This window comes from Zeugodacus cucurbitae, chromosome 4 (assembly GCF_028554725.1).
Source record: "Zeugodacus cucurbitae isolate PBARC_wt_2022May chromosome 4, idZeuCucr1.2, whole genome shotgun sequence".
Classification (NCBI taxonomy): domain Eukaryota; kingdom Metazoa; phylum Arthropoda; class Insecta; order Diptera; family Tephritidae; genus Zeugodacus; species Zeugodacus cucurbitae.
Window position 1 is genome coordinate 61,521,610 of NC_071669.1, and position 15,903 is coordinate 61,537,512.

General features: G+C 34.8%; 3 protein-coding genes and 2 non-coding genes across 5 annotated transcripts; all 5 read left to right on the forward strand.

Annotated features, from left to right (window-relative positions):
- The first annotated feature begins 5,706 nt into the window (after positions 1-5,706).
- LOC105212522 (dynein axonemal intermediate chain 4) lies at positions 5,707-7,975 on the forward strand. The gene is made up of 4 exons (XM_011184531.3): positions 5,707-5,778; positions 5,867-7,272; positions 7,419-7,631; positions 7,702-7,975. Exons 1-4 carry the CDS (start codon positions 5,707-5,709, stop codon positions 7,973-7,975), a joined length of 1,965 nt encoding a protein of 654 aa, XP_011182833.2.
- Positions 7,976-9,923: 1,948 nt separating this feature from the next.
- Positions 9,924-11,963, forward strand: LOC105212523 (ras-related protein Rab-34). The gene is made up of 6 exons (XM_011184532.3): positions 9,924-10,495; positions 10,566-10,667; positions 10,745-10,809; positions 10,877-11,010; positions 11,160-11,385; positions 11,506-11,963. The coding sequence occupies exons 1-6, from the start codon at positions 10,272-10,274 to the stop codon at positions 11,574-11,576; spliced, it is 822 nt and encodes a 273-aa protein (XP_011182834.2). The 5' UTR covers positions 9,924-10,271; the 3' UTR covers positions 11,577-11,963.
- Positions 11,964-12,696: 733 nt separating this feature from the next.
- Positions 12,697-14,247, forward strand: LOC105212473 (60S ribosomal protein L23a). The gene is made up of 4 exons (XM_011184472.3): positions 12,697-12,847; positions 13,262-13,644; positions 13,708-13,835; positions 13,908-14,247. Exons 1-4 carry the CDS (start codon positions 12,817-12,819, stop codon positions 14,167-14,169), a joined length of 804 nt encoding a protein of 267 aa, XP_011182774.2. The 5' UTR covers positions 12,697-12,816; the 3' UTR covers positions 14,170-14,247.
- Positions 14,248-14,730: 483 nt separating this feature from the next.
- Positions 14,731-14,822, forward strand: LOC114804026 (small nucleolar RNA Me28S-Am2634). Its single transcript, XR_003752324.2, has one exon. It is a non-coding gene; the product is annotated as a small nucleolar RNA Me28S-Am2634 (small nucleolar RNA).
- Positions 14,823-14,958: 136 nt separating this feature from the next.
- Positions 14,959-15,054, forward strand: LOC114804027 (small nucleolar RNA Me28S-Am2634). Its single transcript, XR_003752325.2, has one exon. It is a non-coding gene; the product is annotated as a small nucleolar RNA Me28S-Am2634 (small nucleolar RNA).
- The last annotated feature ends 849 nt before the right edge of the window (positions 15,055-15,903 follow it).

Here is a 15,903-nt window from a genome sequence, read left to right on the forward strand (position 1 = left end):
CATATTACTCTTCGATATATAATAAACCCACCCGTTAACACACGTTACCCTTAAAAACTTAAACAAACTTGACCTCAAATGTCTCCTCAAAATTTAAATCAATTTGACGGCATGTGACATCTCTCAATGTAAACAAACCCCTGTCAAAGATCAATGACCTCACACCAAAATGTAAACAAACCCCCGCCAAAAGTCAATGATCTCAGCCAACATGTGAACAAACCCATACCAAAGGTCAATGACCTCACACCAAAATGTAAACAAACCCATGCGAAAGGTCAATGACCTCTCACCAAAATGTAAACAACCCCCACCAAAGGTCAATGACCTCAGCCAAATGTAAACAAACCATTGGTGGAGTCATTGACCATTGGCCAGGGTTTGTTTACCTTTTGACTGAGGTCATTGACATTTGGTCTGAATTTGTTTACCTTTTATTCGAGGTCATTGACCTTTGGTCAGGGTTTGTTTACCTTTTGACTGAGGTGATTGACCTTTGGTCAGAGATTGTTTACCTTTTATCCGAGATCATTGACCTTTGGTCAGGGTTTGTTTAAATTTTGGCTGAGTTCATTGATTTTTGGCACGGGTTTGCTTACATTTTGAGGTTAGGTAATTTACTTTTGGCAGGGGTTTGGTTACATTTTGAAGGGTCATGTGACATCAGAATTGTTTACATTTTGCAGGGTTCCTGGACGTGATTATAATATATAATAGTAATCCATTTAAAGTTTTATATATTTAATTAATGAAGTTAAATGTTCAACGACTGTGGTCGCTACAGTTTGTTAAATTTTGAGGAGTCAAGTGAAGTCAGATTTGTTTACATTTTGAGCTTTGAGTCACGCTGGGGAATAGTTTAGTATTCACATGTGATCAGGTTTGTTTACATTTTGAGCGATTAAATGAGCTTCAGTTAGTTTAAATTTTCAAATTCCATAAGAGTGAAGTAAGTGGGATCACGATAAGGCAGGCTTGGTTTCTATTTTAAGGTTAAGTGTAAGGTGATACATTTTTCTTCGGGACAAGAGAGATCAGGTTTGGGGTCCCGTGAGCGCAGGTTTGTTAACCTTTTCAGGTTTCACGTAAGTTCAGCTCTATTCAGATTTGGAGTCAAATTTTTACAAAAATTCATTAAAATTAAAACATAGTCTATATCTATAGTAAAATCTCTCAGCTATTATTTGCACATATTACAAGTCCCAAAGCTTTAATTTATGAAATACTTATAGGCCCTAAAGCACTGAGATTGATTTTCTTTAATTTCCTTATTCATACATTTTTGACACATTTCTTGAACGGAGACAATTGCTTAAATTTAAAGTTTTAAAAACTACAAGCGGTAAGCTTTCTCACACTGAAAACTTCATAAAATTTCTCGAAAAATTTAGTAAATTGTTGTAATTTATATGAAAGGTGTTGGTCGGTTTTAGTTTAGAATTTTTCGCATTTTCTGCAAATTTTGATTTCAAGTGAGGTTAGTTATTATTGTTTAAATTTTTCAGAAGGTCAAGTGCGATTAAGTTAAGAGTCACACGAGCTGAATGTGCAGCAAATGTCATATCAAGCTAATTGTTTACATTAAGCAGGAAGTCATGTAAGTTTGCAATTTTGTATTGTCAAGGTAGGAAATATTTCCTCTAAATTTCTTTAAAATATCTGAGATACTTGGGTATATTTTCCGTAAAAAGTTCATTAGAAACACTGAGGTCCTCATCTTCGATATATAGGGCCTTGAAAACTTATGATCCGATTTTATAAGGGCGATGCCACACTATAAATGAAGTTATTGTGCAAAGTTCTGTTGGGATATCTCAACTACTACTTACTTCATATATTGTGCAGTAAACGATTCAGATCGACTTCTGGTATATGGGAAATAGCCTGGTTGTGAACCTATTTGACCTATTTTCATAACATATTGTGGGGTTGCCAGAAAACTACTATGAACCGATTTCTGGTATTTTTCCTAACAGGATTAAAGCATCATAACCTTTGTATGGAAGGTAAGCGTGGTTATCATCCGATTTCCTTTATTTTTAGACGGTATAAGGAAGTTCTGTGAACAAAACTATATACTCTCTTAGCAACTTTGCTGGGAGAGTATAAAAACATTATTTATATTATTTATTTATGTTTAAGTTAATATTATTTTCCATTTGGGTTGCACATTGTTTTGTTAACAATAAAAATTATAATAATCATATAACTATTATTAAATTGCAAGTTCGGTCTGCAAGCTTAACTTATGATACCACAGATTTACATATGTTATATAGTCATTATAGCTCAAAACAAACATAAAAGTAATTTTCTACAAAATTTAACCAACTCAAGACCACCAATTACCAATGCAAGTCATTTATGTCATGGTGTGTATATGTGTGTGTATGTGTGCGTAGTATTTTTCTTCAATAAATAGTAGATATCTAAGTAATTTCACATTCGAGTAAATATTCTTTGTAATGCTATGTACTCATTAAGTCGCGCAAGAAGCCATTACAATCAACAAATTTACCTGTTGCAAATGCTTTATAGCCACAACAACAACAGCGCATACACAATGCGGACATGCTAAGTTGAGCAGCAGACAAATGAACATTTGCACAGTTAAGTTTTTGTGTTGTTTTTGTATTTATTTTTGTATTTTTTATTTCTTAGTTAGTGAGTGGCGTTGTTGTGAAACGCTATCAAATTCTACCACTGTGACTATTTTCTACCAACCGACCAAATTCTGGCGCGGATACGGCACCATTAACACTACAGCTGTCAATGCAGGCCGCCGTCGTCATCAGCCAACAACCGCCAGCATGAACTATATTGCACGGGTATAATCGCTTGATGTATGAGAGAGTGTGTATGTGTGTGACGCGGTGCTATCTGAACCTGAACGCAATTCTTCTTCAACTCGTTTCCTGCTGGCATTCATCAACGCTCACCGCTGATATGGCACTTAATGTGCATACACGCTTCACTGCCAGCGAAGAAAGTAAGGTACGCGGAGCAGAGAGACGAGCAGAGCAATGCATGAGAACATAGAAGGCATTAGTGTTCTAATAATAAAACAAAAGTGTCCATAGCTCACGCTTTGCGCCAACAATGAACAAATTTTAATTTTGAAGCTTATAAATTTCCAAATGACGCACATACAAACATACATACATATAGTAGTATAGTATAGCCATTGAGTGTGTAAAGCATTATGCCATATGCTTTAAATATTCTCGCCTTTTACTGTTCGAGCGAAGCTAAGCAAGCGTATCGAATGCAATAGCTGCAATGTAATGAGTTGCATTGCATAAACAAAACTCGCGAATTATCGAAGCGCAAAGCTTCCTAACAACAGCAACAACAACTATCTACATTTATTAATAATGAAGCGAAATTTGAAGCGGCGGCATGTAATAGAAGTATTAACTACTTACAGCCTAACTCGTTTTTTATCGTTTTGTAACCGAATGTGAACTGGTCCGAAAATAACTAGTTACGGTTTAGTAATAAAAGTAACTAGTTTTGAGGTAAATAATAGAAAAAATCGAAAAATTTAAATATTTTAAAAAAAGAGAGAAGATGAATGAAAAAAATTATATACAGTTGAACTTCTATAGCTCGAACTTCTATGACTCAAACTTTTGAATTGGTAATAAAAGTAAAATTTCATACAAACTAACTTCCCTAACTCGACCCACTTAAGCTTCCGAATATATTTTTGGCTTGAAGTAAAAAAAAATAATAAAAAAACATTAAACTTTCGGAAGCCATTTAAACCTTAACTCGAACATTTCTCTATAGAAATCAATATCAGTCAGATATTGTAGAAGAACTACGCTTCAATGAAGACTTCATTTAGAAAGTGGGAGAAAGGAATATAAGAGGCACATCAAAAATAAACCGACTTATCCAATCACCCTTGTATTTACATATGTATTCACTATATGTTTATGGTATTACATGCATAACAACGCAATAATAAAATCACAGGTGAACTATACTTGCATAAGTTGCATAAATTTAGAAAAAAATTGTTTATGAATGTGAATATTGTTCGCGTGCTGCTTGGAAATGGATTCGTCTGGGGTGTGCAAATTATAATTTTTAATTAAGGCAGATGCACTATAGTGTGCATATACCTTAACGTAATGAATACCACTACGCGAGGCATTAATTAAGGCAGAATTAAAAGTGGAAACTTATTACTGAAATAATTTTAAATAAATATAGAGAGCTCGAAAAGAAAAATTGATAAAATCACGGCGAAATATTTGGAAAATAGTTTTCAAAATATTTTTTACATATTTATAGCGCAAGTTCAGAAACTAAATAATACTTGGAATCAGAATTAAAGAGCTTCAAAACAACCTGGTTTTAATAAAAAGATTCCATATTAACTTCAATTAGATTATTTATCTAATCCAATGTTAATAAAAATATTAGCATTACAGGGTGAACCAAAAGCCAATTTATGTTTTAAAATACCTGCAAGAGTAATCTATGAAGAATAAAAACACAGTTTCATGAGATTTACGAGGTGTGTTCAAAAAATAACGGCAATTTTAAAATTTCCAAATTGTCCAAAAGTCCAAAGTTGTTGAAATTGTTATATTATTCGTTGATATTTTAGGGGAATCTTCACCAATAACGATGCCCGGCCTACATAGTCGCAAGACATGACACCGCGTATTACAAGCATACGAGAAATCGCTGAATGAACCAAAAATCGGGTTTCAAAAGTGTTTCGACGTTTGGAAGAAGTGCTGGTAATCATATATAGTATCGAATGAGGACTATTTTGAAGGCGACAACATTAATGTAGACAAATAAATACAAGTTTTTTTTTCAATAACCGAAAATTCCCGTTATTTTTTGAACACACCTGCTATTTCTAGGGGAAAAATTTTTTTTTGGGTAAGACTTCGCAATAACATGACCTTGATATTTATCTCCTTTATATTTTTTAGACCTAAAAAATTTTGGAACTATCCCAGAGAATCGAACTGTCGAAGTGTGGCAATTTGCCGTAGAGTGGTGGAACCACGATCTTTATTCGAAACCATTGAAATTATTTAATGCGGGAGTCAAAAGTACTACAGATCGCTTTTTTCACTTTGGTCAACACTATATTAAACTCGGGACATTCAGGTACGAATATCGACAATGTACTTCGGAACATATTCAGGCAGATCAAGGCATCGATAGTATTCAGTAGCATACCACTGGCTACTTCTCTACATCTAGGTTATGTATCATTTTTTCTTTTAAAGCAAGACCTTAAAAGTAGTATAATTTACCAAAGGGGCAAAGACCGTCATGATTAATAAATGTAATGAAAGATCAACTGCAACTAAGATCTTCTAAAGATAACCTTAATATTTATTTAATTTTTTTTTAACTTTCAGAAATTAATAATTTTTTTATGGTTTAACAGAAAACCATATTGAATTAAAACTCACTTAGCTTGAAAATGTATCTTTTAGTTCATATGTTAAAGTAAAAATAACGGTGTGCGCTTACCCCAAACCACTGTTGGAAATCACCTTAATGTTGTTATTCCATCGCCCAGCAACCACCAATTGTTGTTATAATATTTTATTGCACTCACTTGTAAGCCAACTTCGTGGTTTCTCAAACGCTGCAAATATAAAAAATAAGAATTAAATAAATAAAAATTAAATATACGAAAAGTTATAACAATAATCCGATATTAAAATGGCCAAAACTACGAGCGCAACAATAAAAATGGATCCAATGCGTGTAACATTGGCGGATATTCAAAGAGGTGTAGGTTTAGTTAATAATAAAAAACGGTTATTAATTGCAAGCATATAAACACGAGTTTTATTTGTAAAATAAATATTTTACTACGCAGATTACATTAAGTAAGCAGCTGGACGACTTCAAAGCCTTTCCGACAACGCTACAATGCGGTCGCTCCTTGATGGGCTCGGCCAAACATCAACCGAAACACATTAAAGTAACACTTATGAAGACTAATGAAATACTGCTCTACGAACAGCGCAGTCTGACCGTCTTGGTCGACACAGAGGAGGGTCAGGTCGTTGCAGCGGACAATGAGCAGTACGAGTATTTAACCTCCGCGCAGGGTAGACGACGGCGCACCATCAGCGCTGAGGCACAAACGACGGCTGTGCTCTCAAAAAGCCGCGATGTGAATACCGAACACATACGCACAGACAATATTGCCTCTTATGTGTCGAACTTCGAGATGTTCGACACGTACAAGGATCTGCAGACTACAACAAAAAGTGTCGCCATCGATGAACATAAGCAAATGGAGATCACCACTTACAAAGTCGAAGGTAAAGATACATTCATTGAAATTAATCAACAACCAAGCTTTCGTTTGGCGCTGATGTTGACCATGCGCACCTTGGCCGGGAATGTTTTCGAACAACAACAAAGGCGTTTTCGTAATATGCGCCTACCAGATCCGCTGGCAGCGGAGGTGCGCTACTGTTATCGCGCAGAGTTACTTTGGCGCTTTCAATTGCCACAGTCACTGGCCGGCGATACGAAGAAGGCTGTTGCTGATCTCAGCTGGTGTCCACGCAATGGCGATATACTCGCTGTGGCATATGGTGTCTATAATTTTCGTGATGACAATGCCAATGCAGATGGTTGTATTTGTATTTGGTCCATAAAAAATCCCGTCAATCCGGAGAGATACTACAAGTATCAAATGCCCGTAATGACTGTAGAGTTCTCACCGCACAATCCACAATTATTGGCCATCGGTTTATCGGATGGCACCATTGAAGTACTGGACATAACGAAACTCCAGTCCGCTGCCATCGCAGTGACGGATCGTCGCACATTGCAGAATTGTGAACCGATTGTGGCTATAAAATGGATCTCACGCTGCGAATTGGTTGGCGCCAGACACACCATCGAACCATTTTTAGCGCTGTCACGTGATGGTTCCGTAACCAAGTATAGCATTATTAAGAGTCCACAATTGCTGGCGAATAAGTTGCTTTCGTTGCATCGCATTGAAGCGCAACCTGAGGGCTTACAAGTGGAACGCAACTATGCGCTGCTGCAGGCCAATCGTCATCCGCAAGGTTTAAATCTCTGTTTGAGCCCTACACAGGAGGATCTGTATTATGTGCTCACAGAGGAGGGCTGTTTATACAAATGCTCCACGCATTATCCACAACAGTATTTGACGGTGCTGCAAGTTCAGGAAGCGGGTGCAAATGCCATGGATTTTTCACCATGGTCGCCGGAGCTCTTTTTAACCTGCGGCAATGATTGGTAAGTGATTAATTTCTGGAAGATTTCGGTTTGATAATCACTAAATAGGTTCCCAGTAGGTATCACCATTCGGCAGGCAATATTAAGCACTCGACTTTAATTCTGTTATGAACAAGTTTCTAATTTCTTTACGTACACATTTGCAGGTCCGTAAATATTTGGCTGGATGGCATTTTCCAACCGATAATCACACTGAAACATCATGAGGGCCCCATACACTGCGCCTACTGGAGTCGCACACATTCTACAATAATTATTTCATTGAGTCGAAATTCGGTGGATATTTGGGATATCAAACAAAGCGTCTTGAAGCCCATGTCATCGACAAGCATAAATGGCGAACATTATACGAGTTGCAGGTGAGCGAATAATCGCACGATCTTATGTGATTTTCACGATTTTAAATTTTCACCTCAACTATTTCCACAGATTATCACTTTGCGGCCGCTCGTTAGCTGTTGGCAATGAAGCTGGTAATGTTTTAATGCTCGCCTTCGAAGACATGCCATTTCCAGCCTACTATCAGTATGATCAATTGGAGAAAGCAATTTACAACCTGATTTCCAATGATATGGCAATGGCGCATAAAGTGAAGAGTCTCGGTTTCTTTGGTTATGCAGAGCATGTGAGATATCAGCCGAAAAAACGTCTTAAAAGGCGGAAGAAAGTACAAAAGGATGTAAAATTAAGTGACGAAAATTAATTTTAACAAATTTATAGGTATGCAAATAAAAAAATATATGGAAATACATAAAAAATAAATTAATGATTACTATTATTAATATTTATATAGGGTTATATATACCAAAGTGATCAGGGTGAAGAGGGGAGTTCAAATCCGAATGTCCGTCCGTCCGTCTTTGCAAGCTGTAACTTGAGTAAAAATTAAGATATCTTAATGAAACTTGACACACTTATTTCTTGGCACCATAGGAAGGTCGGACCACTGTCACGCCCACAAAAACACATAAAGTGCCATAACTAAGCCATAAATAAAGCTATGGAAATAAAATTTTGTATGAAGGATCGCACTATGAAGGGGCATATTTGGATGTAATTTTTTTGGGGAGGTGGACGTGGCCCCGCCCTCAAATTGGTTTTTTGTACATATCTCGGAAACCAATAGAGCTATATAAACCAAACTTTCTGCAGTCGTTTTGTTTAGCCACTTCTTCGTACAGTCCCAAAGAAATCGGATAATAACCACGCCCACCTCCCATACAAAGGTTAGGTTGAAAATTACTAAAAGTGGGTGAACTCACACTAAATTTCTGCCGTTTTTCGTTAGTGAGTTCACCCACTTTTAGTAATTTTCAACCTAACCTTTGTATGGGAAATGGCAGATGGAAGCTGCACTCAGATTTTTTTACAAAATGGAAAATGGGCGTGGCGTCGCCCACTTAAGGGTCAAAAACCATATCTCAGGAACTACTCGACCGATTTCAATGAAACTTGGTTTGTAATAGTTCCTTATATCCCAATGATATGTTGTGAAAATAGGCAAAATCGCTTCACAATCACGCCTACTTCCTATATACCAGAACTTTGAAGACAATCTGAATCGTTTACTTTACAATGTATAAAGTAAGCACTAGTGAAGATATCGATGCAGAACTTTGCACAAATACTACGTTTATAGTGTGGCAGCCCCATTCTAAAAATCACCGAAATCGGACCATAGGTTGTCAAGGCCCCATATAGCGAACATGAGGACCTCGGTACTTCTAACCTAATATTAGGGTTTCCAACTTTCAATGAACTCTATACAATATATATGACGAATATGTAGCTCAAATTGTGTATTATATTGTATAAATAAAGTTAAATAAATAAATTGCGAGAGTATAAAATGTTCGGTTACACCCGAACTTAGCCCTTCCTTACTTGTTTTAACTAAATTTTGTAAAACCATGTTGAAATATATTTTTTAAATTGATCATTAGCTCTTATTTTATGTGATCTTCTGACAGCAGATTGCGTTAGATATATTTTTCTTAATTTTTAACATTTATTCGTTCACAAAAGTTGTTAATTTAAATGTTTTACTTTACGATGCCAGATAAAGACTAAGTTTTTATAGATGAAGATATAAAATATATTATATAAATGCAAATAATTTAATAAAGTTAGCATAACCATATTTTATGTTTAAATACATTTTTTTAAGTCACTAAAATTTTAACCTTTAAAATATTCTCTTTAGTATACATATATATTATTTCAGACTTTTCACTTTATTTTCTTTTCACAAACCATTGCCACCTTTAGTACGCTGTCTTTTAAAGCCTTGATTTTATGTGAACACAAGTATAGTAATTTCACTGACAAATACAAAAAATAAGTTTAACGGTATACTGCTGGTTCTATTAAATTTATGCACGATTATACGATTTTTAGTGATTTTTTTATTCAACAAACTTTCGACACGGCCATTTTGTTAGTTTGATTAAGGCTTTTAGGCCACTCGTTACACACAACACACTAACCTTGTTGTTGGTTTTATATTGTTATCGCTAAGCCTTATCACGCTGCGACGAAACGAAGGTATAAGTATTTCAGTACAATTATTTACACATTTTACAACTTTTAAACCACAATTTCTTTAATTTAAATTCACTTCTAGTTCTATTTCAAATTTTTTGGCACACATTAAGAAGTTAACTGTAGAACGGTGCGCACAACTGTAGCACTTAAACTGTATTAAAAATCAGCTAGATCAGCAACAATTACTTGTATTTACACATAATAAACAATTGCAAATACTCAACTTCATCTAAATCATTTCGATTTGTTTACATCTAACACAGCTGATGCTGTGCGGTTTGGTATTCCATAACGCTCAAGTTCAAACAATTACCTTATTTGCGGTTTACTAACGTTTAATGAGACGCTCATGGCATAGCTGTAGTCTCTCCGAACACACATTCGATTCATAACGTTACTTGTAATTCATAAATTCTAATTGCTGGCAGTTGCAATTGTGCATTAAGTTAAATAAAATGACACAAACGCATTTCGTATTGCCGCTTTTGATGCCCGAAAGACAGTTGGTGCGCACCTTTCCAGCGCCCTACAACGAGGCCGTTTCGCCCTTTGCCGAGGTGAAGGATTTTTCCAAAGCCGTACGCTTCGAATCGCAATGGCAACCGAAGTTGAAGCTGCGACCACGTAAAGTCATACTCATCGGCGATGTGGCAGTGGGCAAGACGACATTGGTTAACAGGTGGGCTGAAATTTAGATTTAGGAATTTTAATAAATTAATACAAAATTTATTTGTTATATTCCCGCACAGATTTTGCTTTGATAAATTTGCGGAGAAATACAAGGCGACTATTGGCGTGGACTTCGAAATTGAGAGCTTCAATGTTTTGGGACAGAGCTTTACGCTGGAAATGTGAGTGATGTGTAATTATTTATTATTCTTTACATTTTTTTAATATTTTATAATTAATTTTGTCTCAATATTTTCAGGTGGGACACTGCCGGTCAGGAGCGTTTCAAATGCATAGCACAAGCTTATTATCGAAATGCAAATGGTAATTACTACACTTAAAACATAATATTTATTTACAAACAAAATTAACGAAAGCTTTATCATTACAGTTATTATTGTCGTTTTTGATATGTCCAAACCGGAAACACTGAATTCAGCAACTAAATGGCTCAAAAGCGCGCTGGCTGTCAACACAATACAAATGCCGCTGACATTTTTGGTTGGTACCCAGTCGGATAGATTGGTAAGAAGACGCTAACAAAGCAATTTTTCGAATTTTTAAAGTATTAAATTACACTTTAACTTTTTTAACGTTTCAAAAAGTCCCGGCATATCTTCTCAATAACTCTTATTAATTATGTCCGCTTTTTAACTTTATTGTAATTTCTGCAGAGCCGAGAAGAATTTGTACGTGTTGAACGTTTGGCCGCAGAAGTTGCGGATGGCATTAAAGCGGAATATTGGTCAGTTTCCGCGCGAACCGGTTATAAAGTAGTCGATTTCTTTCAACGTGTCGCGGCGCTATCCTATGAGACCGCATGCAAAGAAGCGATTATTGAACGTCATTTTATGGAAAAATCCGTTGCGGTGCGTTTACAACGGAAGTCAAAACAATGCGGTTAGTTACATAAATGTGAAAATTATAGAAAGTTTTAATTAACACACTTTATTTCGCACTAAGAAGCGTCACTCTTAGTTTGGACTATTAGTTTAAACAGCTATATATTCCTTTCTGCAGATTTTCGTAACAACAATGTAGGCAACAGTGGAGCGAAGACTAAGGAAAGGAGCTTGTGCTTTTGTTCGTAATTCCTAAATAATTGTAGATATTAATTTAAATAATAAAAATATTTCACGAATTAAATACAGTGGAACTTCTCTAACTCGAATCACCATAATCCACAGAAAAACTTCGAGTTAGAGAGACTTTCGAGTTCCAGAATGTAATTTGTATCAATTTTGACTTCTATTGCCAATTCAATTATGGAGAACTTCGAGTTGGAGCAGTTCGAGTTATGGAAATTCAACTGTATGTTATACTTACTTTTTTAACTGCGTTATATGAAGTTCGCGACAATTCACTGGTAAAAGTATAATCCCGAAACTACACTACTACACATACACAAGCAGCAGCCATTTAAATTTGGCAAGTGAAAATTTTTGCAAACTCATTATTGAAGAAATCACTAGCAAATATTTAATGGCTTCATAAACATTGCACTGATATATGAAAGTGGAAAAAGCTAAATTGTCCTTACTGCTTCACTCATTAACATTACTTAATAGTATTAATAACACTTCTAATTGGAAATAATAGCTATAATGCTGCTTGCATTGGCAGCTTCACTTCTATATAGCTTTGGTATAGCTATAAATGCTCCCTTGATTTATCACTTCACTCATGCACTTAATAGCCAGACATTCACCATTAAAAAACACTAAACAAATTATATTTTACTTTGTTAAATTCACTGATTTTTTAAAGTTCCTCTTCAAAGTGTAACTTCGACAAGCTATTTCCTGGTTTTAGATTTTACAACGACTGCAGAGTTGCATTTTCAAACTTCGAATGTTGTTTGCGAAATGATTTTCTTTCGCTTCACATTAATTTTTGATATTTGTTAAAATTATATAAGAATTTAATAAAAAATATTTAATAAAAATCGTAAAAATTAGAAAAATATTCAAAATTTACTACAAGCATTTTTTTTGGAAGCTAAATTATTGTAATTACCGAACTTCACAGTTCACTATTAACTTAATAAATTATAATATAATATTATTATTTAACTCAAAATTTACTATATAAAAATTGTTATGTACACTTAATAATTAAAATAAAAATTATTTTATAATTAAAATTATGTTTACTTCCGGCACATTCTACTATCGAACCACAGTGTTGCATTTAAGAAAGAACTTCGAACTTTCGGAACGCAACCAAAAAAATGACATTTGCTGACATTCGACATCGAAATTCGAAATTGGGAACTTCCGCCGTTTTGACAAAGACAGAAGATTTTCCTTTCCATTCCTTTTTTTCGTAGTAATGGCACCCAAAAAGCCTGCCGAGAAATCCGGTAAGGAAAATTCTAACTTTTTAATGCAATTTATGCACCAAATGTTGTTAAAAATGTGTCTTAAACAACGGAGTATCGATTACAAATGAATTTAAGTAGATTTTTTCCAAAATTGTGCGTAAATTTGTTGAAAAAATGTTGAGTGTGTTTGGCCACGCGGTCCATGTTGCAGTAACAGCTAAATGTGTTTAATTATAGACTTCCATATAAATTTACAGTGTGTTGATGTATTAAAAGCCATAAAATGTGCAACTCGTGGGATTTCGTGAAAGTAATTTTTAAATAATTGCTCTCCAATTAGAAATTCATTTTTTGTTTATCAACCAAGTGTTTAAGACATAACCTCATTTTTGCATATAACTGATCAGTGTTCTATTTACGATGTCGTTCAATTGAATATTGTTGGTTTTACAGCTAAACCAGGCGACAAGAAGCCTGAGAAGAAGGCTTCGGCCACTTCAGCCGCTTCTGGTTCCAGCGCTAAGCCCGCTGCAGCTAAGAAGGCCGCCCCCGCCAAGAAACCCGCTACCGCAGCTGGTGGTGTGAAGAAACCAGTCGCAAAGAAGCCTGCCGCTGCCAAGAAGGTTGCCACCAAGACCAAGCCCAAGGCTAATGTTGCCAAGAAGGCTGCCGCTGCTGGCAAGAAGCCACAATCTTTGTTGGCTAAATTGTCCGCCAAGGCTCGTGCTGCCGCTAAGGGCAAGAAAGTTGCTGCCAAACCAGGCGCTAAATTGCAAAAGGGTACCGCAAAGGCTAAGGCTGTTGCTTTGTTGAAAGCAAAGAAAGTGCAAACTAAGGTAAAAAAAATTGTTAAAATCATGTGCGAATGATTTACAATTAACATTTGTGATTGTTTACAGATTGTCAAGGGTGCTTTTGGTACACGCACACGCAAGGTACGCACCAGTGTACACTTCCGTCGTCCAAAGACTTTGGTTTTGCCCCGTCGTCCTAAATACCCAAGGAAGTCGGTGCCAACCAGAAATCGGTATGTAAAAAAAATCGCTGCTGAAATGTTGAATCACAAAATTCTAATATGTAAATTTTATTATTTACACAGCATGGATGCTTACAATATCATCAAATACCCATTGACCACTGAAGCCGCCATGAAGAAGATTGAAGACAACAACACATTGGTGTTCTTGACTCACTTGCGTGCGAATAAGAATCACGTACGTGCCGCTGTACGTAAATTGTACGACATTAAGGTAGCCAAGGTCAACATCCTGGTCAGACCAGACGGTCAGAAGAAGGCTTACGTGCGATTGGCTCGTGATTATGATGCGCTAGATATTGCCAACAAGATCGGCATCATATAAACGTTACGCGTTATTCGTTTCTTTTATATATAGAAATTTTCAGAGAAAACAGACATTAAAAAAACGGATAAAAACTAATTTTATCTAAAATAAAAAACAAAAAAAATATTTCCTTCTATTTAACTACATTTTTGAAATGTGACGGACTAAAATTAAAGACATAACTTTGTGACTGGCTATCTTAGCTTTGTTAGTAGGAGGGAAGGTATTTTTCTCTTTCTTTTCAGGTTCAAGTATTCCGTTAAATGCATTTCTACTGGAACGTCAACTATTCTGCTATAATAAGGTGAGTTGTTATTTCGACATTATTTTATAGATTTTTTCTTGACATATGTGATGATTTTTTAGTAGGAATCTCATTGAATAACTTTGTATTATGAAAAAAATATTTTGTAACTGATTACTTTTTAAATCAGTAAATATAATAGTACCAAAAAATATTTACTAAAACATAAAAATCTCTTATTAGTTTCAGCTCATTACGAATTGTAAGTACGGTATATAGTGCATCGGCAGGATCACTCAATTAAAGGTAATAATAATACATATCAAACTATATTATACAATTTTCTTAGTGATGATATATTAGTAGGAATCTCATTGAATTTCGTCATGCGTTATTGTGAAAACAATTTCAAATAACTGATTTTGCATTAGTACTTTAAAGAGTTTTTAATTCTTTCACATATTAAAATTGACATTCCTAATGTTGTCATTACAGTATTACAACAAAAAATGGTTGGAAGTTCCAGAATAAATAAGGTAATTTATAAAGAAAAATAATTATGTTAATATTAATTGTGATGATATTTTTGTAGGAATCTCATTGAATTCCGTTTAACGTTATAGTGAAATCAATTTAATTACTGAAATAACTAGATAGACTAGTTAATCTGCTATTATTTATAATCTTTACTAACGAATTGTTATCTATATTTCAGGTAGTATATCCAAAGGAATTATGCGCATTCTGATGATGAGACCCGTGTATTATTAATTTTTACTGTAAAATATATATTTACTACAAAATGAAAATAAAGAATAAATAAATTAAAAATGTTAATTTTGTATTATTGTGGCATAAACTAGAAGATGTACCGTTACTTCTATTGGTTAGAAATGAAAATGGGATCTTTCCAGTTGCTGTTGGAACAAAAAAATATTCCTAAATTTGAGGATATAACAGTATGTATTTGTCCGAATAACAATCCAGGTCCCATCCGGTTTCGTAAACCCTACTGTCATAGAAGCCAGAATTGTATACTCAGCTATTGTAGCAAGATTTAAATTTAAGCCTGTTTTCTGACGGAAATATATGTAATATTGTACAAATCTATGATTCTACACTGAACTGGGTGCTACAAAAATAACAACAAAAAATCTGAAGATGAATATATAAGCAAAAAAAGAAACAACAAAATGAAATGTAAATGAAGATGAATATAAAAGCAAAAAAAAGAAATGTAAATGCCGTCGATTTCAATCAACAGCGTTGTATTAAATTTATTGAGTAAATTAACTTATCAAAAAGTTTAAATATAATTTATAATAAATAGGTCTTCCTCAATTGATGCGTTAACGGCAGTTATATTCACTAGACGCTCATTTGCTGGATGTATCGCTTCCAAAGTTGAGACCACTGACTCCGAATTTAAGTAGTAAATTTTAATAATTTCGACTCGTTGTTCGCTCGTATATCCAGGGATATATATCTGGTATATCTTTCAATGATAA

Coding starts and splice junctions, on each gene's coding strand:
- LOC105212522 (XM_011184531.3), top strand. CDS start 5,707: ATGGCCAAAACTACGAGCGCAACAATAAAAATGGATCCAATGCGTGTA. Junction 7,273..7,418: donor TTAACCTGCGGCAATGATTG/GTAAGTGATTAA, acceptor ACACATTTGCAG/GTCCGTAAATATTTGGCTGG. Junction 7,632..7,701: donor GAACATTATACGAGTTGCAG/GTGAGCGAATAA, acceptor CTATTTCCACAG/ATTATCACTTTGCGGCCGCT.
- LOC105212523 (XM_011184532.3), top strand. CDS start 10,272: ATGACACAAACGCATTTCGTATTGCCGCTTTTGATGCCCGAAAGACAG. Junction 10,668..10,744: donor CAGAGCTTTACGCTGGAAAT/GTGAGTGATGTG, acceptor CAATATTTTCAG/GTGGGACACTGCCGGTCAGG. Junction 11,386..11,505: donor ACGGAAGTCAAAACAATGCG/GTTAGTTACATA, acceptor TCCTTTCTGCAG/ATTTTCGTAACAACAATGTA.
- LOC105212473 (XM_011184472.3), top strand. CDS start 12,817: ATGGCACCCAAAAAGCCTGCCGAGAAATCCG. Junction 13,645..13,707: donor CAAAGAAAGTGCAAACTAAG/GTAAAAAAAATT, acceptor GATTGTTTACAG/ATTGTCAAGGGTGCTTTTGG. Junction 13,836..13,907: donor TCGGTGCCAACCAGAAATCG/GTATGTAAAAAA, acceptor TTATTTACACAG/CATGGATGCTTACAATATCA.